Here is a 23,697-nt window from a genome sequence, read left to right on the forward strand (position 1 = left end):
TATTCAAATCTAATATGGACTGAGTCCAAGGGACTACCTGTGATAAGGTAGAACTTCAGAGTTTTACTTTTAACAACATGAACCTACAAATAATTAGCTTTCAGTGATGCCAATATTAGCCTATATGCAAAATAAAAGCATTATATTACTAAAGTATTAACCTATACTATAGACCCTACATGGGAAAGGTAAGAAATTTAAGATAGGAGGGCTACCATATACAGTATAGATAATACAGGATACTTCCCTATTTAACCTGTTAAAATGGGAGACAATTCACAGGTGCCTCGTAGTGGCTTGAGCTGGCAACTGGCAACAAAGTCAAATATGAATAGAAGTTTGTATATAGAAATGGGATAAAAATGGGATAAAAAATATCTAGAATGAATGTGTTATTAAGATATTAACCTCAAAGTTGCTGAAGCAATTCTGGATTAATAAAACAAATTATTAGCAGGATATTATTCATTTTTCACAATTTATTCATTTTATTATTCAGGATATTATTTGCAATTAGGGCAGTTGTCCAGATGGCAGATTTCCTGCTTTAATCTGAGGAGAGGGAATAAGAGAAACAAAAGCATAAAAATGTTATCAGTTATTTACATAAAATTTGAGAAAGAAATCAGCACATCCTGGCATCTCCAAAACCTGTAAAACTAGTTAGTGGGACGTAAAAGCCATTGTCATCAACATACCCTTGACTGTACACTCGGGTATTTCTGAAGTTGCTGACTTGGAAATTATCTGAACAGATCTTATAGTACTTATATAAGCATAATGTCCCTTCTTTCTTGTATGCTTTACCAAAGCCACTTTTCTGGCATTTCAGACCATGCAGACGATGATGATGATGACCAAAACAACAACTCAAATTAATCATTACAGTACTGAAGTTTAATTGTTGTACTATGAAATAAAATTAACATATTATATCTTAAGCCAGTTACAATATGAGCCATGTAGCTTAGAATCTTTGTCACCGGAAGAATATGTAAAAACAATCTCTACTTACACATTCTTGTCAGAGGAAAATTGAAGAAAGACAGCAAATTCTTCTGTACTACATATTTATCGAAGCCAAACACAGCAGATATCTTTTCACTCATGTTCAGAGGAGATATAAATTAACTGCACTCATAATATTACTGATCTTCACTTTCTCCAAATGCATAAACAACAACAAAAATTTGTCAACTAATGCACATGCTTTTATAGCAAAGTAAGTTACTCTAGGTCCTACCGCTACGTAGTACACACATCGCAGTCTCTTGTTATATTGCAAACTGTCCTGTATTATTTTTACTGTATTCGATCCAACCCAAACAAAGAATTTATGTTAAAATGAACATTGGACCTAATTATATATTCTCATCCTAACCCCTGTGACATATACAGCCAATTTTGAGCCTTGCCTTTCCAAGATGTCTGCTGCCCAGTGAGATAGCTTGCAGATATTGAGTTTGGCTTTCGTGACTGGGTCTATTATCTCTCATATAAGAAGAACTCCTCATTTACTCTCAAGGGGCTAAGTGAACCCTGTTCCATGCCTCAGTCCAGCCAGAAATCAAACTCAGGACCTCCATGCTATACCATGGGGCTTACCTACCTTTATCCAAACCAGGTCTGATTATAATTAAGATTTTGAAACTTTGATTAGATACTTCGAATGCTAAGTTCATATTGTAATGAAACTGAAGTCAATAAAGGGAATATCTATTTTTAAGAAACCTTGTCTACATGCTGTCTGGAGTGCTTATTTAGGCATTAATAATCTCAGTAAGAAATAAACTAATGCAAACTAATGCAATTAACTGATCACGGATTATGACATTATCAAGTGTGACAATCGGCCCTCATAACTGACCATTTACACTGAGCTGAAGTGTTCCAGTTCACATTATAACTATACTGTATACTGCTTAATTTATGTTATTGGTATCATTGTTAACCTTAAATGTTACTGATATCTGTTTCAGATGCGCCTGTATACTTATCTAATGCTCACTTCTACCAAGCTGACCCTGCCCTGTTGGATGCTGTAGAAGGACTGAAGCCAGAAAAGGAGAAACATGAATCTTACTTCATGATCAGCCCTGTAAGTTCAATGAATAAATTACAGTGTATGGGAAGTAGATTTATTCATTCTAAAGTTTTCTATTGTCTTTAGCTCCTTCAAAATATATTAGAAAACAGACATTTTCTCCAAACATTTGTAGCCTACAGTAACAATGAGTAATATTTTAATTTAAGGCCAGGAAGTTAAAAAAAAGCTGTAAATTATTTTTATTTAATACTATGACAAATCTCATATGTTTATGTTCTTCACAATAATGTGGAAAGTGGAACTTGAAGTAGCATTCTTTTTCATATGACCTCCTGAGATGCTTGGTGCAGGTCTTTAGAGTTGACGCTAATGGGCAACTTGCAAGTTTGTAGGGCAATGCCTAGGAAATAATGTTGAAGATGGATCACGCACCCAGTTTCCGAGCCAGAGAAATCAACCAATGAAGGTTAAAATCCCCAACCCAGCCGAAAATTGAACCTGCGCTCCTTAAACCCAAGGCCAGCATGCTAACCAGTTAACCATGGAGCCGGACTTATGTAGAGTGACCAGATGTCCTGCGTTTCACAGGATACTCCTTTTTCAGTCTCTTATCCTGCTGTCTGTGTAAAATATTTAATATATTTTTGTATATCCTGCTTTAAGTCAAGTAAAATACTATTTCAAGTTCTGTCTTCTTTACCCTCTATGAATTCTAATGAAGTGTCAAAATCCATTCAAAACTATGAGTAAGTCATAGCTACTATACTATTTTCTTTTCCCTTTCTCTATGGTGAAGTTGGAATATGAAATATTTCCTGTTCTGATTTCTACTTTCCTGAAATCAGGGTGTTATATTGGGTAGATCTTAGTTCCATACTTGATTGGAGAGTTTGCAGTTAAATAGACTGAAAAAAAAAAAGTGATACCACCCTGTTAGATGAAATTTCATATATAAGAGTAGTCATTTCTAACATTAGTAAATGGAACATCAAGCAAGAACACTCCAATACATTTGATATGAGTAGAAGTGTCCAGTAAATTTGAACAAATTATACCCTTTAAGAATGTATATAATTTAGTAGAATTTGCGCTATGGTATTCCTGCTACAAATCCACCAATAGAAAGGGTGTCCTTGATGAGCAATATGTGGGCAACTAGTACAAAGTCAGAAACTTCAAAAAATATGTTGATGCAAAACATAATATAAATTACAACTGTCCTGAATTCTGCAACTTCCCGTGAAGAAGCAACCGTTGTTGAAAGCAATATATTCAAGTCAGAAATAGACATAACTGGCTCTCTGACAGTCGAAAAAGAAGAAGAATGCTGTATTGTGGTGGGTTGTTTGTTTGTTTGTTTGTTTGTTTGTTTGTTTTAGGGCCATTGAATTAAAATTATAAATATAAACTATATCCTATATTAATTTATATTAAACAGGTAGACCTTCCTTCTTCAATTCTTATAAACAGTTATGTCTCGGTTAACTATTTATATCGTAGCCTGCCTACTGGCCGTGATTGTTAAGGTATAAAGTCTTTATGGTCTGAAAACATAGTTTGGTGGTTCGAGTCCTGTTGGTAGAAAAAGTTTTCATCATCGGAATGTTGGCCGGCAAGTTAGGAGAGGTGGTGATATAATATAGTTTATAATCACTAGATTGTGTGCGAAAAGCCTAGATTCATTCCAAACTTCGCTGCAGTATTCGTATGGAGTGACGCCATATGATGCTGTTGATAGTGATTTGTCCGTCTGATGGAAATGTTAAGCCTTGAACGGACCCCTTGGTATTATTCAACAGGAATAGGGCATGTGCCAACATGGGTTTCACCTTCTCCCTACCTCATTATCAAAATCATCACACACACAAAAGCACTTGTTGCCAATGGATGTCACCTAGAAAAGACCTCTTCGAAGCCCACATGACATCAATCAATTTCTTATGTTTGCATACCATAGGCCTATTCATAAATGTGCCTTGTGTTAATGTTGATTAATGCTTTATGAATGTGTCTAGGTAAGTTAAGTGTAATGGTACACAAGGATAGCACAAATGGCAATAACGCAAGTCCCCATTTCACTTCACCACTTTCAGGAATAGGTCCTGCTTTCAGTGTCTGAAAGTCTTTCCACCCTAACTTTACAATACTATTACTTACCCCACTCAACTTCTACCAGCATAAAAACATACCATCAGAAATCTTTTTCAGTGCATGTAAAATAGTTACTCAGATCCTTAACAGATGGTGATATTGCATCATGTAGGCAGTCCAGCTCTATGGCTAAATGGTTAGCATGCTGGCCTTTAGTCAAAGGGATCCCAGGTTCGATTCCAGGTTGGGCTAGGGATTTTAATGTTCATTAGTTAATTCCTATGGCTCGGGGGTGGGTGTTTGTGATGCCTTCAGTATTAGACTTCATCGTAGGTAGGGCCCCATCCCCACAAAAGCACTGGTCACCCACATGATGTCAAATTGAAAGACCTGCACCAGGCCTCTCTGGAGGCCACATGCCATTATCATGTGGGTGAGTCAATACACCCATCGACAGATTCTTGAACTTTTTTTTTTTTGTGTTAAAAATGAAGCCATGTTTTCCAGTGTTGACTTAGTTAAATGTAACAAAGGCTTTTCAGTCTGTCAAACACACAGCAAATACAATGTAAATTAAAACACTATAAACATATCTGTAAAACACACACTAACATACAAAGAATGACATGTTTCGTTCTACAAGAACATCCTCAGATTCTATCAAATCACTTAAAAACAAACTTATATATGTTTTTGTTAGTGTGTGTTTTACAGATATGTTTATAGTGTTTTAATTTACATTGTATTTGCTGTGTGTTTGACAGACTGAAAAGCCTTTGTTACATTTTACAGATTCTTGAACGACATTGATTCTTTCGTGATTGGCATCAACTGTTAGAATGGTAGGCCCCGAACTGAGCATAATGTGCTCATCTTAATATTATTTAAATAAAAATAAAGAAATTCAACGTAGTATAAAATATTACACGAGCGGAAGTGTTTCATATATTCGCTTCGACATTGTAGCTGCGCATTACCTCCATTCATACACTTCCGGCCCCTGTATCATAATAATACTAATACTAATAATAATAATAATAATAATAATAATAATAATAATAATAATAATAATAATCATCACCATCATTGGCTGAATGGCCAGCATTGAGGCCTTCGGTTCAGGGGGTCCCAGGTTTGATTCCTGGCTAGGTCAGGGATTTTAATTGAATCTGATTTTTTTTTCTGGCTTGGAAAGAGTGTGTGAGAGAAAGAGAGCGAGAGAGAGAGAGAGAGAGAGAGAGAGAGAGAGAGTGTGCGTGCATGCGTGTGTGTGTGTGTGTGTGTGTGTGTGTGAGAGAGATTATTTTATGTCTCCATCCACAACGGGAATAATTTGCAGAACACTTTATAGTGATTACATCCCTCCATGTAGGGTTGTGTCAGGAAGGGAATCCAGCCATAAAACAGAGCCAAATCCACATGTGCTACACAGTTTGCACCTGCAACCCCACAGATGTGGGGAAAGTGGTAGAATTATTATTTCTTCTTCTTCTTGTTTTAGTCTTCTATGGACCACGCTATTTCAACTGCTTTCGCCTACTATCTTTCATATTTGCCCAGCGTTCCCGCATTCTTCTTTGGTGAGCATCCCCCCATTCTTCGGCCCACTTCTTGCTGGTTTTCATTTTGGGTTTTGGCTGAAAACTCTGTACTTCCCCAAGTTTCTTCTTCAAAGAGTCACGTTCCAAGATGTCCTCATTTGAGATCCCCAGTTCTTGTAGGTCTTTTTCCACTTCTATAAACCAGATCCCTTTAGTTTTCTTTCCCACAAAGTAGGCACAGATTTGAATGGACAATCTTCTGGAGCTCATTTGTGTCAAGTGGCCATAGAAATAGATTCTCCTTTTGCGCATGGTGTCCGTTACCTTCTCCATGTGTAGATATAGTTCATTGTTGTGTCGTCTTCTGTACTCTCCTTGTTCTTTGACGGGGCCCAAGATCTTTCTTAAAATCTTTTTCTCTTTGGTTTCCAGTTGTTCCACCAGGCCTTTCTTATACATTGCAAGGCATTCTGATGCATATATTATTGTTGTTGTTGTTGTTGTTGTTGTTGTTGTTATTCAGGACAATGCGATAAGAGACCTGCGCACCTTCCCAGAAAGTGCATTCCGGGAGGCTTTCCAAAAATGGAAGAAATGATGGGAGCACTGTATTGCCAGTAGAGGGGACTACTTTGAGGGGGACAGTGCTTAAAATGTTGTATAATAAGCAGTAAAGGTATTATAGTAAAAGTTTGGTTACTTTTTGAACACCCTTCGTATGAACTCTCAATAATACAACTTCAGCGGAGCAAGGCATCTGGTGTGTTGTGCACAAATGCAACCCCAACACTAAGGGAGTTAAGACCATGTCCCAATTCTAGCACCTTTCCTATCCCATGGTTACCGTAAGACCTGTTTGAGTCAGTGCAACATAGAACAAATAGTAAAGTACAGTATATATACAAGTGATGCTCAATATAGACTAAACTTTATCAATCACTCAATCAATACTGATCTGCATTTAGGCCAGTCGCCCAGGTGGCAGATTCCATATCTGTTGTTTTCCTAGCCTTTTCTTAAATGATTTCAATGACATTGGAAATTTATTGAACATCTCCCTTGGTAAGTTATTCCAATCTCTAACTCCCCTTCCTATAAATGAATATTTGCCCCAAAATATTTGCCCCAATTTGTCCTCTTGTATTCCAATTTTATCTTCATACTAGCTGATGTACCCGTGCTTCGCTACGGGATTCTCAGAAAGACTGACTTGGTGGTTTTCCTAACTGAATTCAACATAGGTCATTACATAAACGTCAGTAGGAATGTAGAGATTGAAAGCAATGTTATCATACAAAATACTCGATCAAATGAAAAACCGCACACTTTCTCACTTTCAACGAACAGTACTACGGTGCCAATCTAACAGTCCAAAGTTCCAGAGCTGGAACAACCAGGTTGCAGACTGCCATGATCACTCCTCTGTCATTATTCCATTAAATATGCACACTACTCATTCCAATCAGTGCCTCAGAGTAGTGATTGAATAGCTCGAATGCTATGATGAACCAGTGTGTTACGTACCTGCAGTATCAGAAAATGTATGAACCAGAGGAGTGGCATGCTAAAGAAGAAAGTTTTCCAACTCCCTAGCTATTTCCGCCAATGTTCAGTCGGGCTGTTATACTCGGTACGCAGCAGTAATCCCATCTGTCGGAGTTGAGCGGCACGAAGAACATCACAACAAACAATGGTCAATGTAAAGTTATTGTTGATCAGTGTTATGCGCTTTGGATATTGTAGGCCTTCTGAAATACCACTCTTATCACAGTCGGTACAGTAAAACTGAATGAAACGTAAATGATCGGAAAGTGTATTGTCTATAACTTTTGTTATGTAGTACCGTACTTTTGAATGGCACCAATAACATAGGTACCGGTATTTAAAAATTAAATTTCAGGCGCCTTCCCCTAAACTACCATTTCATCTCGGGAAAATAAAATTATTTACAGCTTAGACTGTAGTTTCTTATTCCCCGACTCTATATAGCGGTTTTCATTAAATTCTGTTAACCCATTTTCTCGTGGCTCGGCGTTGATATGGACTTAGCAACAAAAATACAAATTCATTAATATCTGTATTATCAGAGCCGGTACAGTAAAAATGTATAAGACATAAATGATTGGAAATTGAATTCTATATAACTTTAGTTATATAGTATTTATCGATAGGACTGTTAATAATATAAATATTCGATAATTAAATTTAAGGCCTTCCCCTAAACTACCATTTCACTCAGCGTGAATAAAATTATTTATAGCCTAGATTGTAGCGGCTCATCCCCCGACTTTACATACCGATTTTCATTAAATTCTCTTCAGCCGTTCTCTCGTGATGCGTGTACATACATACATACATACATACAGACAGACAGAAATTACGGAAAAGTAAAAAGTACATTTTCTTGTTACTATGGACATGACTGATACAGAAATACCATTATTTTCAAATTCTGAGCAATGTACAGATAAAACTCTTATTTTATATATATAGATTGTGATCTTTCCTACTTTTAAAGACTCCACTCAAACTTATTCATCTACTAATGTCATTCCACGCCATTGCTCGGAACATACCACTCATTGGAATAATGACAATAAGTTACTTTATTGATTTCACCACCTAATCAATACAATAAGTCTTGTCTTAGTTGAATTTACTTTGGCATGTTAACTAAAATGGTACATGTTTAGCCTTGAAATTTAGGCATCATCAGCCATTATCTTAACCTTAAAATAGAATCAGGCACCTGATTTACATATACATGAAATAAAACAAATTTTTTTAAAAAACCTTGGAGAGACTTGAACTAAAATTAACATATGGTAAAAGACTTGTAATGAAGTTGGTTTTAAAGATATTACAATGAGTGAAGAAATATACAATTGATGAAAGTAGTAGTAATATTGACATTAGAAGGCTTCTATTAAAATTAAAATGAACAAAGCAACAGTCTGTTATGAACGAGTGATAGGATTGCTAAAAAATTATGTTGGCCGACCAGCGGTTACAACGAAAAAGACAATAAAAATCGTATTTAATAATTAATGTAGAATAAAATAATAATGAAAGATGGTCAAGTGACCAGCAATTACTTGTTTACAAGAGAAAGAGTCGAAAATCAATGGCATATGGTGATGTGGTTCAGTTTGATCAAAAAATATGAAGTTGAAGTTGAAGGTTGAAGAACGATGTTTAAATAGGACCTTTTTGGACCATCTCAGTTTGATGCAATGCTACAATGTTGTTAAGAATGTGGGTTGATTGACATTCTAGTCGAAACGGAAGTGTGACAGTTGAATCATTAGACGATGGTGAAGGTAATTTGTTACGTTATTAACTGAACGTTATTGTCGACTGTCAGCTTCTTACTACGAGTGTAAAATACGATTAAATAAGATTTTTATCATCTTTTTCGTTGTAACCGCTGGTCGGCCAACATAATTTTTTAGCAATCCTATCACTCGTTCATAACAGACTGTTGCTTTGTTCATTTTAATTTTAATAGAAGCCTTCTAATGTCAATATTACTACTACTTTCACCAATTGTAAGTTATATTTCCTCACTCATTGTAATATCTTTAAAACCAACTTCATTACAAGTCTTTTACCATATGTTAATTTTAGTTCAAGTCTCTCCAAGGTTTTTTTTAAAAAATTTGTTTTATTTCATGTATATGTAAATCAGGTGCCTGATTCTATTTTAAGGTTAAGATAATGGCTGATGATGCCTAAATTTCAAGGCGAAACATGTACCATTTTAGTTAACATGCCAAAGTAAATTCAACTAAGACAAGACTTATTGTTTTGATTAGGTGGTGAAATCAATAAATTAACTTATTGTTATTATTCCAATCAAATATCATCAATACGGATCAAGAATGATATTTATCACATGTAACATACCACTCAGTCGAGCAGCTCGTCTCCTTTCTCCCAGTTCTTTCCAGCCTAAACTTTGCAACATTTTTGTAACGCTACTCTTTTGTCAGAAATCACCCAGAACAAATCGAGCTGCTTTTCTTTGGATTTTTCCAGTTCTTGAATCAAGTAATCCTGGTGAGGGTCCCGTACACTGGAACCATACTCTAGTTGGGGTCTTACCAGAGACTTATAAGCCCTCTCCTTTACATCCTTACTACAACCCCTAAACACCCTCACAACCATGTGCAGAGATCTGTATCCTTTATTTACAATCCCATTTATGTGATTACCTCAATGAAGATCTTTCCTTATATTAACACCCAGATACTTACAATGATCCCCAAAAGGAACTTTCACCCCATCAATGCAGTAATTAAAACTCGGAGGACTTCTCCTATTTGTGAAACTCACAACCTGACTTTTAACCCCGTTTATCATGCCATTGCCTACCGTCCATCTCACAACATTATCGAGGTCATTTTGCAGTTGCTCACAATCTTGTAACTTATTTATTACTCTATAGAAAATAACATCATCCACAAAAAGCCTTACCTCTAATTCCACTCCTTTACTCAAATCATTTACATATATAAGAAAACATAAAGGTCCAATAATACTGCCTTGAGGAATTCCCCTCTTAATTATTACAGGGTCAGATAAAGCTTCACCTACTCTAATTCCTAATTCTCTGAGTGACTGTTAAGTATGTGTTTACCCATTGTTGTGCATGCATACTATACTTAGTTTCTACTAAGTTGTTGTATCAAATGCATCTCGTCTTTGTATGGTACAGTTCTGTATTTTACTGAATTTATGCCTGTTACATCATGTCATTGAGTAAGCCCATTTCTGGACTGAAATCTGAACACTGGGGTTTTTCTACACAGAAAAAACTAGCTATGAGAAAAGAACTTGGTGCAGAGTACTGAATCGCAATACAAACTGTCTCCGATATTAGGTAGAAAATCCTGTTAACATTTGTGCTAAAACATAAGGTAGAAAACAAAAAAAAAAGTAAAGTGAATCATGTGCAGAACATAAATGGGAGAAAATGCTTGAGGTTCTGAAAAAAGTTAGAACAGATTAATATGGAATCTATATACGAACACGGCAGCAGTTATTGACAGAGGTGGCAAGCAAGAAGTGGTTGAGATCCAGAAAGGTGTGCAGCAGGGATGTGCACTATCGCTCTGCTTCTTCAATATGTACTGGTACATATAAGCAAATTTTTCTTGTCAGAGTGAAGACAAACTGAAGAACACAATCATCCAAGATTATATGCCATTACCAGCAGGGTTAAAGCAAAAAGTGCCTTCAACAAAAAACTTCTTAACAGTATTAGTACAGAGATCAGGAAAATGCTTCTGAAAGCATATGTCTGGAGTGTAGCTTCATATGGCTGCAAAACTTGGGCTGTGGGAACTGGGAAAGAAAGGAGATTAAAAGAATTCAAGATGTGGTGTTACAGACATGGTGAAAATTAAAATGGATTTACAAAATAACAAATGAGGATGTTATTCAAAGAGTGGGAGAAAAAAGAAAGCTATGGAATTGGATCTTGAAAAAAAAAAATGAAACTTATTAGACACCTAATAAGACATGAAGGGCTTGTAAAAACAATCATTGAAGGACATGTGGAAGGGAAAAGAACCATGGTAAGACTTCAGTTGAGGAACCAGATTCTGAGAGATGCAGGGTGTAGGAACTATGAGGAAATGAAGAGGAAAGTGGAGATGCGAGAAGAATGAAGAGCTACTGCCAATCAATCTACGGATTGAACACCATGAAGAAGAATGTCATTCCTCGCCATCTCTCGACTGACAGCTCAGAGCATACTGCTAGTTCGAGCAGGTAGTCTCCTTACTCCTAAGTCTTCCCAGCACAAAATTTGCAACATTTTCACAACACTACTCTTTGTCAGAAATCGCCAAGAACAAATAGTACTGCTTTCCTTTAGATCTTTTCCAGTTCTTGTATCAATTAATTCTGGTGTGGGTACCATAAACACTAATTGGGGTCTTACCAGAGACTTACATGCCTTCTTCTTTACATCCTTATTACAATCTTTAAGTACCCTTATAACCATGTGAAGAAATCTGTATCCTTGTTAATGTGATTACCCCAGTGCAGATCATCCCTTATATTAACACCTAGGTACTTAGTGATCCCCGTGAGGTACTATCACTCCATCAACAAAGTAATTAAACATGAGAGGACGTTTCCTCTTGGTGAAACTTATAACATGACTTTTCATCCCATTGTCGAGGTCTTATTGTTGTAATCACTCACAATCCTGTAACTTATTTACTACTCTACACAGCCAAAAGCCTCATCTGCGATTGCACTATTTTACTCATATCATTTATACGGTATACATAAGAAAACATAAAGGTCCAATAATACTGCTCTGTGGGGAACCCCCACCCCCTCCTAATCATTACAGGATCAGATAACTCTAATTCTCTGAGTTACAATTTCTAGGAATTAACCATCAATTCAACCTTTTGTATCATTCAATAGTAATAATTTTCATCAATAGTCTCCCATAATCTACAGTACTGTATCAAAAGCTTTGGATAGGTCAATTGTGATACAGTCTATATGACTATGCTATATCTTGCTAGAATCCTACAAGTGGAGTCTCAATGAAATACCCTTCCCTAAACCTGAACTGCCTTCTATGAAACCAGTCAGTAATTTTTCAAACATCTATATATATAAAATAAGAGTTTCGTCTATACATTGCTCAGAATTTGAAAAGAATGGTATTTCTGTATCGGTCATGTCCATAGTAACAAGGAAATGCACTTTTTACTTTTCCGTAATGTCTGTCTGTCTGTCTGTCTGTCTGTCTGTCTGTCTGTCTGTCTGTACATGCATCACGAGAAAACGGCTGAAGAGAATTTAATGAAAATGGGTATGTGAAGTTGCGGGATGAGCCACTACAATCTAGGCTATAAATAATTTTACTCATGCTGAGTGAAATGGTACTTTAGGGGAAGGCCTAAAATTCAATTCTCAAGTATTTATATTATTAGTGGTCCTATCGATAAATACTACATAACGAAAGTTATGTAGAATCAAATTTCCGATCATTTATGTCATACATTGTTACCGTACCGGCTTTGATAACACAGATATTCATGAATTTGTATTTTTGTTGCCAAGTCCATATCAACGCCGAGCCACGAGAATACGGATTAACAGAATTTAATGAAAGTCGGTATATAGAGTCGGGGAATAAGAAACTACAGTCTAAGTTATAAATAATTTTATTCGCCCTGTAAGAAATTGTAGTTTAGGGGAAGGTGCCTAAAATTTAATTTTTAAATACCTATGTTATTAGTCCTATCAAAAAGTACTACATAACAAAGGTTATAGAGAATCAATTTCCGACCATTTTTGTTTTATTCAATTTTACCATACCGAGTATGATAAGAGTCGGAAGAAAACTAAATGTGAAGGCCTACAATACTGAAAGTGCATAACATTGATCAACAATAACATTACATTGACCATTGTTTGTAGTGATGTTCTTTGTTTCTTATGCTGCCGCTCAGCTCCCATAGATGGGATTATTGCTGCATACCGAGTATAACAGTCTGACTGAATATTGGTGGAAAGTAGGTGGGGAGTTAGAAAACGTTCTTCTTTAGCATGTCATTCTTCTGGAAGATACATTTTCTGACACCCTACTGCTGGTACGTAACTCACTGGTTCATCATAGTATTCCAGCTATTCGATCCCTATTCTGATGCGCTGTTTTGCATGAACAGTGTGCACTCTTAAGGCAGAGGCTCACTTAGTAGTAGTGATAGTAGTATGACCTGGTCTAGAATTACAATTTAGGCATTTTCCAAATTATAGGACTGCAATTCACTAAATAACTCAAAATTCAACCCTGAAAAGAGGCATTTATTATAAAGAGCTTCTTCCTCTTCACTTTTATCAAGTTCTACATTAATTTTATTCAGAATTAGCAGTGAATAGGGGGTTTCTCCTCTGGCTTGGAGGAAAAAATTGCCTCCAAGTCATATAGATTTTTCCGCCACCAGTGTAGTGGATTGAGATTTTCAGACTCATCGGGCACTCCTAGGAAACATATTAGTAAAGGCATAGTTTTTTGCCCTGGGACTCTTCACTATTCGACCCCTGCTCACCCCACCCCGAAAAAAGACTAAAAGTGTTCACAGATCACGGCTGTCTGCGGCCTGGTCATTCCAGCTCTGGAACTTTGGACTGTTAGATCGGCAACATAGTATTGCTCGTTAAAAGTGAGAAAATGTGTGGTTTTTCATTTGATCGAGTATTTCATGTGAAATCATTGCTTTTACTCGCGCCATTCCTACTGACGTCATTGCAATGGCCTATGTTCATTTCAGTTTGGAAAACCACTAAAACAGTCTTTCTGATGATATAAAAGGCAGGTGGAGAGTGAGTGTCTGCCATTATAATGCAATTCCCCTACCTGATTATGACTGATGGTAGGCAAGCGGGCCTACAATTACAATGAAAATTCCCTAATGCAGTCTTGATTAAACATCGATACGGTCATGAAATGGACAACTTGTAATAAAAGACGTTTGGCGATTTCTCCGTCGCGTTTTAGAGTAACGTTAAGAGCTATGCAATTTAATAAGTCTTGCTCACAATGTGTACTCTACCTAACCTACAATTCTGTATACACTGTAGAATTCCGTAGCGAAGCACGGGTACATCAGCTAGTATTTAATATAATCAGAGAATGCTTTCCCAGAGCTTACAAACCACATATCAAGCTGACTGGCCAGCAATGATTTGCGTTATGTTTATCACCTTGTCCCTTGAACACTGGGACTACTATTGCAACTCTCCATTCATTTGGTGTCTCTCTTTCATGCAAGCAGTAATCAAATAAGTATTTCAGATATGGCACTATATCTCAACCCATTGCCTTTAATACATCCTCAGAAAACTTATCAATCCCAGCTGCTTTTCTAGCTTTCAACTCCAGAATCTTTTTAAAAATGTCCATTATCATGGGTAAATTTCAGTAATTCGCCATTATTAATCATTACATCTACCAAAACGTTATCCTTATATCCAACTACCTTTACATACTGCTGTCTGAATAGTTCTGCTATTGATACCAATGTGGAAAATTACCACCTTTCCCTTACCCTCCTCCTGCTTTGTTCATTGTGTGGCAGATCTATACCATGCATAGACACCTCAGGCTCTGAGGTGTGCTTAGCTTGACGAGGCATGCTCAGCACTGAAGAATCCAACTTGTTTTGGGACAGGGAATCTCACCCTTGCCTAGCAGCTTCTGTCACTTGCTGAATGTTTGCAAGGATATCAGGACAGTGGGCAATTGCTCTCTTCAATTCACACCATGCATGTTCTAATATACCAGGCGAGTTGGCCATGCGGTTAGGGGCACGCAGCTGTGAGCTTGCATCCGGGAGATAGTGGGTTCGAACCCCACAGTCAGCAGCCCTGAAGATGGTTTTCTGTAGTTTCCCATTTTCACACCAGGTGAATGCTGGGGCTGTACCTTAATGAAGGCCATGTCCGCATCCTTCCTATTCCTAGGCCTTTCCTAGCCCATTGTCGCCATAAGACCTATCTGTGTCGGTGCGACGTAAAGCAAGTAGCATGTTCCAATACAATTCATATCCGCAGGATATGCTGGCCTCACTAATCACTATATTGTATGTGTCTTAAGGAACTTGTCTGGTCTGGTTCAGTGGGCATGAGCATTATCATCCAATAGTGTAAAGCCCTTGCCCACAATGGCAGAAAATCCTTTAACTACAGGTTGGAAGAAGTTTTATCTGTATATTGGACCAATCTGTTACCCTGGGTAGGAATTAGTGGCGTACAGCAACCAAACACAAGTCTCCTTTGTTGCTGATGGTGTTCCAGGATGAAGGGCTTGGTCCATCTCTCACTGGATCAGATAATCTCCAGACTCTAATGCTCCTGTTGTATGGTGGATGCTTATGGTGACCTCAGAAGAAAAGGGCATACGCTTCACTGTTCCTGCTGCCATGGGCTATGAGTTGTTGCCCACCTCACATGAGCTGCCTGCGGGTGTGGTTTAAGAAGAGCTTTTGGCACAGTTTTCAATCTTGCAACCAGTTTACCATGTTTACCTCAGTCCTTAATATGCTGTGTGTACACCACCAACCGTACATGTGATGACATTAAACTGATGATATGACAAATGCCACCCAACAGACTAATAATAAACCTGATCTGAGTTTAGCATCACTCTATCTCTGACATTGTCCTACAGTGCATGCTGTAAACATGTTAGAGGTGCCATGACATATAGCATGTGAAATCATAATATGCAAAAGTGTTTTTCTCATTCTGTTATGAACCACAGTTCTCTTGTATCCTTACTGTGAAATGGAAATGATGAATGGGTTATTCTTTTTGTTACAGAAGCTGGGAGTGCCTCTTGAAGGACAAGTACGAGTACAACTGAACTTGAAAGTAGAACGATCTCCTAATATAAGAGCAGTGGCAAAATTTCCCAACATTATTTTCCCCATTGTCTGGGTACAGGAAGTAAGTATTTTTTTTAAAACGTTCCTTAAAAATGATAGGTACCAATAGCTCCCACAGTATAGTATCAAAATAATATTATTTTTATAACATTGAAGGAATAAGTTTGATATGAGATCATTCAGAAACTTACAGCAATGTAATCTGAGAATTCTATTGCAAAAGCAGAAAAGTCACCACTACATCACTTTATATTTTTTATACATAGGAAGTTCATGAAGATCTTCAGCTTCCAGGCATTTTGTCCATTATCAGACATCTAGAGATATTTTGTCTACGATACTTCTTTATTCAATGCTACTTCATCCACTACCTTTAAATGCAATTTTGTCCTTTATTAGTATTGTTATGCATTGCCTACTTTTGGTAGTATCCATGGCATTATGATTTACATGTAAAGTTTAAGTGGCCATGCAAATTTTTATTGGTCTAAAATGGCACATGTCGTTACTTCATCAAGAGGTAAAATAATTCTGGGGCACAATGATTACTGCCACCACTTCATTCCTTTAATGAAGACTATAACAAAATGCATTAAAGATGTGAAAAATGATTGATTTTTAATACTAGATGTACAACAAATAAATTTATGTATGGAAATAAACAGATTCTGAAGGAAGGCATTCATACACATTCATATTCAAAGTACAGTCATAATAGAAGCCAAAAGGTTGTAGCCAGTATAAAATGCATATATGACAGGCATTATTTTAGTTCCAAAACAATAAAACCTACTGTACTTAGTTTCATAAATTAATTGCAGTTACTTGGAAATTGAAAGGGAGCAATGCAATTCATTTATAGACAAAACTCAGGTTAATGGGCAAAATGTCTCGAAGGGATAAAATAATGAGATGGACTATACTTTTTGTGGACAAATTTTTAGTAGGACCATATGCCATTGAAACAAATGTACTGTCTGTGGATCAGATCTGAAGTGTATTTAGACTGATTTTATGACACAGAAAGTGGGCTGTTAGAAAGACCTATCTGTTCTAGGAGCCTGTTGTTAATGATGTCAATCTTTGTGTTACTTGTTTTACCAAATACTGTTTAAAAATTGAAAAACAAAACTTGACATTTTGATAAGAATGTCAACATTTTACACATATATAATTATGATAACAAGGTTGAAATATTTTTTATATTAGGAATAAATGCATTTCTGCCTTTAATTTTCCTCTAAGTGATAAAGTAATTTACAGGTGCAATAAAGAGAAAGAACAAAAATCCAAGTGCTCTCTCATATCAGAAGCAGTTAAAGGTGTCCCACATAATTAATAATTATTCTTGAAATTATTTGAAATTATCTAAGAAAATACTAGGTAGGCCTATAAAACTGATAGGTAATTGGCCACCTGAGCAATTGCCTTAAATGCAGATCAGAGGTGAAGATATTTCTTCAGAGGTGATTGATTGATTGATTGATTGATTGATTGATTGATTGATTGATTGATTGATTGATTGATTGATTGATTGATTGATTGATTGATTGATTGATTGATTGATTGATTGATTGATTGAATTAGATCAAAAAATTATGAAATTAATATTTAAAATGGCTAAATGTTTCCTCAGAGTGAATTGTTTGCTACTGAGAAAGATCATTCCATGTTCAAAATTAAGCTAGTAAATTTCTCTGCAGTGACAGTTGGATTTTTTTTGTACAACTTTCTCTTGCATAAGCTTATTTTCTGTCTAATCTTCCTTCTAAATTCATACAGTCATACATTCATACAGTCTACCACATTATCTCAGTGCTAAATTAGTAACACCAGTATTACAACAACAAATATTTCATACCATGTCTGATTTTCAAAAAGCTTTTACTGATGTTTAGATTCATATAAGTAAGATGGAATGGTAGTGATTCTTTTAAGGGGACTGAAATATGATACAACCTTCAAAAAATCTATTTCTCAAACTCTTTTACTTAGTAAAACTATAACAGTACATTCTAGTCAAAGAATTAAATATTTTGTATCTAGAACTGAGATAGAAAATATGTAAAATGGCCAATTTTCAGATGGTTCTGACATGTAAAAAATCCCCTTGAAGTAAAAGGTAATGAGATTTTCTATCCTTGTGAAAATAAAATATGAGTACTATATATTTACTTTGTGCTTCTGTTTTCTTCTAGGGTATGGAAGATTTGACTCCAAATCTCAAACGTCTGGTATATCTTGCAACTACTGTTGCTGACACAGCTGTCCCTGTCATCACTTATGGCTGTATTGTTTTCGGAGCATTGATACTGATAGTGAACTTTGTGCGTGCCTACAAAAACATAGTCTTTACTCGAGAGAATATTGAAAGAGGGAAGAAAACTCTACGAAGAGGAAGCAGTTTCATCATAAATGGACAACACCGGTTACTTATCATTCGAGACTCTTACACGTTACTTAACAATATAAGTACAGATCCAGACCCAGATCAGGAACAGGAGGAACCAGATGTGTGAAAATTTAAGTGCCTCTGTGAGTGCCATGAAACAAAACTTAATGAACCATCTAATCTTAAAAAACTCAAACACTGTTTGAGGATCAAATGATTTGTATGAAGGACCATAATAATGCTGAACTTGAAGTCAGTTACATTCATGTTGGTTTATCACATATCATAGATGTAATATGAATGAAGACTAAACATGAAAGATTAGGAATAATACTAGTGCAAAATGTGGCCAAGGTACTGGAGAAGTGGGAGAAATTTCAGTAATAAGGATAAACCTAAATTCTCATTTCCACAGATAATTAGCAATTGCTCAAAATTTAATCACTGTTAAAATGGTCAATAGAAAGTATGTAATTTTGGTAACAATGTGTGTGGAAAAAAATAAGGGGGGGAGGGATATTTACAGAATATAGGTACAATATTTTTATATGACAAAAAATGTTCAGTTCTCTTTGATTTATATGGCTGATATTTACAAAAACATTCCTTTGCTATAATTTCCCATTGTCAATTGCTCATTTAATTAATCGATGAAACCTTGAATTTCACAATAATGAGCTTTATTAAGTCAGTGAAGGAACTTCATAACAGAAGTTGCATTAGTATTTAATAAAGGCCTATTGCACTCTAGTATTTATTCAGAATATGTAGATAAGATATGTTGTACATAGTTAAAGTTGCCAGTTCTACTAACATAGTAGAATAACTGTAGCAATGGATGGTAGTAATAACCACTCTCTTTCAACAAAAGTTGAATGTTTCATTTTTGGCTGGGAAATCCTACTTCTTATTCTTCTTCACCTTGACACTGGAGGTGAAATATGTCCCAGCAATCTGGAATTGACATACCATAATAAAGAACGTATGTGACCGTGGCTGCACATTGAAATAATGATCTAGGTCAATAAACTGGAAAAACAGTTATAAGTCTTACAATTTTGAGAGAAAATTTAACCTAGTTATGACTACATCTGCATTTAAATGAAGTTTTCCCAGTACCATCACGATCATTTATTTCAGTCAACAGAGGTGCTATTCAGTAACTTTTAAGGTTTAATAATGAATGTTGTTAGAACATAAATTATTTTGAAATAAAGTCATGAAACTGTGTTTATTAGCCAGAATAATGGATTGTTAGATTTGAAATTTATTAACAGAAGAACAGAAAAATACATGAATTGTTATGGGATAATATGCTGAAAATGTATCCCATTTGAAATTCTGGTAAGTCATTGTCAATTATAATTTGTACCATAACACACAAGTTATATTTATACAGGACATGAAGTAAAATGATAGGAGGATATAAACAATCCAATAACAATAGATGAGAATTATAGCTGGCCTTGTAGAGTGATTATTTTATAAAGGTTCAAAGGGCATGAGAGCTATCAGAAATTCAGCAACTCAAGAGACATCTTTTTTTTAAATACATTTTTATATTAACACACCCAGATTTGCTCAACACATTTTAAAAAAATATAACTTTATCTAATACTTGATATTAACTTTCTTATGGTCATCATGCCAAATAATATCATTGCTCAAGTCTTAGAAAATTAGGTTGATGAAATAAACTCTCCATCTCCTGATGAGACTGAAAGTTATGTATGAAACTATAATTAACAGAGAGTGATCCTTAAAACTGTAATAACCTCCCAAATTGCATGTAGTTTGCTCCCCAAAATTATCAGTCACACCTGCTCATATTTATCACTCCTTTTCTGTTTCAAGTATAGGCTATAGTTTACCTTATGGTTGTGATGAGAGCTTTCCTTATTTTTGTAAAACTTGTACCCTGAAAGCATCCTTAATATTAAGACAGGAGCAACAGGATCTCAGACATTCTTTTATAATATTATAGAAACACTAATAACGTAAGAAAAGTATTTTAAACAAGCATCGTTTTAATGTTTATGTTCTTTTCTTACGTCAATAAGGCATTTCAACACAAGTGCAATCTCACTTCATATTATTACAAAGACTGATGTTTATTACATCCGTACAATATTCATATTAATGATATAATTAACACTGAGCCTAGTTCAGCAGAAAGATGAGGATGTCTCTCAAATGAAAATATCACCGTGGTATACACAAAAACATTTTTACAGTACTGGTACAGAGTATTCTCACATTAAACAAAGCCAAATACTAAAGTAAATTAATGTACTTAATTGTGTATGCAAAGAGGAGATGAATAGGCATAAAACCTTCTCAAAATTAGAAAAATTTAGAATTATTTTGTAAAAATCACAAACGGTTAAAGAAAATTTGAGACTTGTACCATACAGTAGTAACTAATAATCATAATAACTGTCCATCAGAAAAACATGAAAAGTGATGCATTATTGCAAATTCTTTACACTTAACAACATGGGAGAAAAAGCTAACACATCAGAAGTTCTAGAAATACCACTGAAAGGAATTTACTTCTACATCCTTAGATACAGGTACCATAATATAACAACAGTTTATTATGAGAAAGAAAGAAAAAAAATTGTCACAAAATATTTTAACTAGGCCTAATTTAAGTACGGTATAAATATGTCAAGGTCCTACTAATTTTACCTCTAAAGGAAATCTAGATAACTAGGCCATGCTATATGCAACAGACTCATTACCCTTGAAGTAATTTTGTATATGTGTTGAAAAATTTTAAGGAACCACTGAAGAACATCAATTTTTTAATGTGCCAGTAGAGTAATTTAAACTCAACTACATACACTAATTTAAATTCTCTTGCTTTCTAACATACATTAGGATTATTCATTTGCTTTGATAAAACAACTGTTTTCTGCCAAACTGAAGTAGCATTATAATGTTAAATTCTGAACTATTCATTGGTCCTATTCCTCCAGACCCATTTTCTTCAGTGAATTTCATTAAAATGAAGTCTGATATATATGTGCAATAATATTTGCAGTAATAGCACACATATCTAATGCTACATACCATATCATCAGCATTCTGGCAGAAGTGATTGTGATGAAAATTGGTGCACTTAGTCACATCTGAAAGAATGTCAAAGATATTAAACTTTTCCTACAAAGTTAAACATTAGCACACTGTTATTGAAGCAAATTTGTTTGCATTATGAATAATATTGTACAACTCTATTACAAGATCCAAATATTATATTCAATAAACTTTATATATTCCATAAACTCTTTTTTATTTTTTATTTCATTTTAAAGGTTCCTTGATATACTTAACAAAAATACCTGTGAAAATTTTTTCAAAATGTTGGGTTAAAAATGTAGGAAATACTCATTCATGGTTACCGTATACTTCCTTTTACCTAACTAACTTAATCCAGTGCCTACCTAAGTACCAAATATTGCACCTCCATACATCTGAAGGAAAGCATTTAAGGCACTTCTTTTCAAGAAGACGAAGTCCCACAAAAACTTATTCTTCTACAGAGTTTTACAGTATCCACCAGAGATGCAATTAAAATCATGTAAACAGCCATAGACTGACCTACACGTACTAAAAACTTTCAATGCAAACACTTACCGGTAATGTAAAAAACATGTTGGAAAGAACATCCATCTCGTAATGCCCACCTTATGAAGGATCCTGTCAGAAAAATTGAGGGATTCAATCTTCCTCGCCTTGAGTGGACTACACTAAACTGAATTAGAATATGCCATGGAAGGTGTGTTTTTAAATTTGAAAAAATGAGGATTCAAAGATAGTGACCCCTTGCCTGCTGCCAGTCACAATGGAGTTGGGGAGTTTTTGTTATGAGGCAGGCTCCCTTGCCTATTGCCAGTCACAATTGAGTTGGGCAGTTTTTGTTATAATGGCAGACACTCCTCTCCATCTGCCTTTTTATAATCTCAGAAAGACCGTCTGTATGGTTTTCTGAAAGAGTCTTCAAGGATTTGCTGATGAACAGCCAACATGACAGCAATATTAACACAATTATGACTGTCCAAATAATGTGCACCTGTTAGCGCTCCCTGCAGCTGGACAATGGGACCTAATTTATTACGAGCATGGAGAACGCTGCCCAGGCCAGAAATGAACCACCTCCCGCCTGGACACAACCTTGCTGATACTCAGGATCCATGGGGCATACATCACACTCTCACGTGCCCATCAGCTTGATACAACTGGAAATGAAATTCATCGACCACACCACCCGCCGCCACTGTTCCATGGTAAACCGAGCTTGGTAGCTGCAGTCACAGTGCGGTCGGTATCCAGTATTCGGGAGATAGTGGGTTCGAACCCCACTGTCAGCAGCCCTGAAGATGGTTTTATGTCGTTTCCCTTTTTCACACCAGGCAAATGCTGGGGCTGTACCTTAATTAAAGCCGCAGCCGCTTTCTTCCAACTCCTAGCCCTTTCTTGCCCCATCATCGCCATATGACCCATCTGTGTCAGTGCGACGTAAAGCAACTTGCTTGTTCCATGTCCATGGCCGAAGTTCAGGGGCCCATGCACGTCATTGATTCACCCAGCATGGTGAAAGTAACTCAGTTGTGTATAAAAAGTAATAATTTTCCTTTGATAGACTGTTGGTAGGCTGTCAGATTCTACAGCACATCAAATGGAGGCTGTACTGTCAGACTGTGTCAAAGAAATGCTTATGGAAATGAGGCAGGGGGAAATAGACAATTCAAAGTTTAGAAGTAAGAGGTTTATGTTCCTGCTGGAATAGGCATTACTGTTGAAGATTATGAGCCTCAGCGACTGAACGATGTGGTAGAAACTCATAAAACAAACATCTAGGAAATTGAATAGGAGGAATCTTTCTATGTCCACCAATGAAAGCAGTGAAGCAGTCTTCATGTTTCATATATGGACATTTCTGATTATACTGGGACGGAAGGTAATGAAGACATAAGTTCCCTACTAGATGCTGAGAAAGCCACTGGAATGACAGTACTTGAAGGTACCGAGCCTAAGTTAAAAATAGATTGTTTTGTGATTGTTAGGGTTCCTAAAATTAAAGAGAACATCTTCAGGCATTATGTAGCTGAGATTCTAAATATTGTAGTCTGAGCTAAAATGTTGTCAGATATTTAAGAAAGGTGAACAGAAAGTTTGTTTGGCCTGATGTGGACTCTAAGG

General features: G+C 35.9%; 1 protein-coding gene across 1 annotated transcript in view; it reads left to right on the forward strand.

Annotated features, from left to right (window-relative positions):
* The window catches only part of dsb (debris buster), a 455,386-nt gene extending 433,607 nt beyond the window's left edge, over positions 1–21,779 (forward strand). Inside the window, exons 8-10 of the mRNA XM_067134853.2 lie at positions 1,980–2,098; positions 16,036–16,161; positions 18,299–21,779. Of these exons, the coding sequence (XP_066990954.2) occupies positions 1,980–2,098; positions 16,036–16,161; positions 18,299–18,619 (566 nt within the window). The 3' untranslated portion in view covers positions 18,620–21,779. The remainder of the gene's footprint in view (positions 1–1,979; positions 2,099–16,035; positions 16,162–18,298) is intronic.
* The last annotated feature ends 1,918 nt before the right edge of the window (positions 21,780–23,697 follow it).

Source organism: Anabrus simplex, chromosome 1, assembly GCF_040414725.1.
Source record: "Anabrus simplex isolate iqAnaSimp1 chromosome 1, ASM4041472v1, whole genome shotgun sequence".
Classification (NCBI taxonomy): domain Eukaryota; kingdom Metazoa; phylum Arthropoda; class Insecta; order Orthoptera; family Tettigoniidae; genus Anabrus; species Anabrus simplex.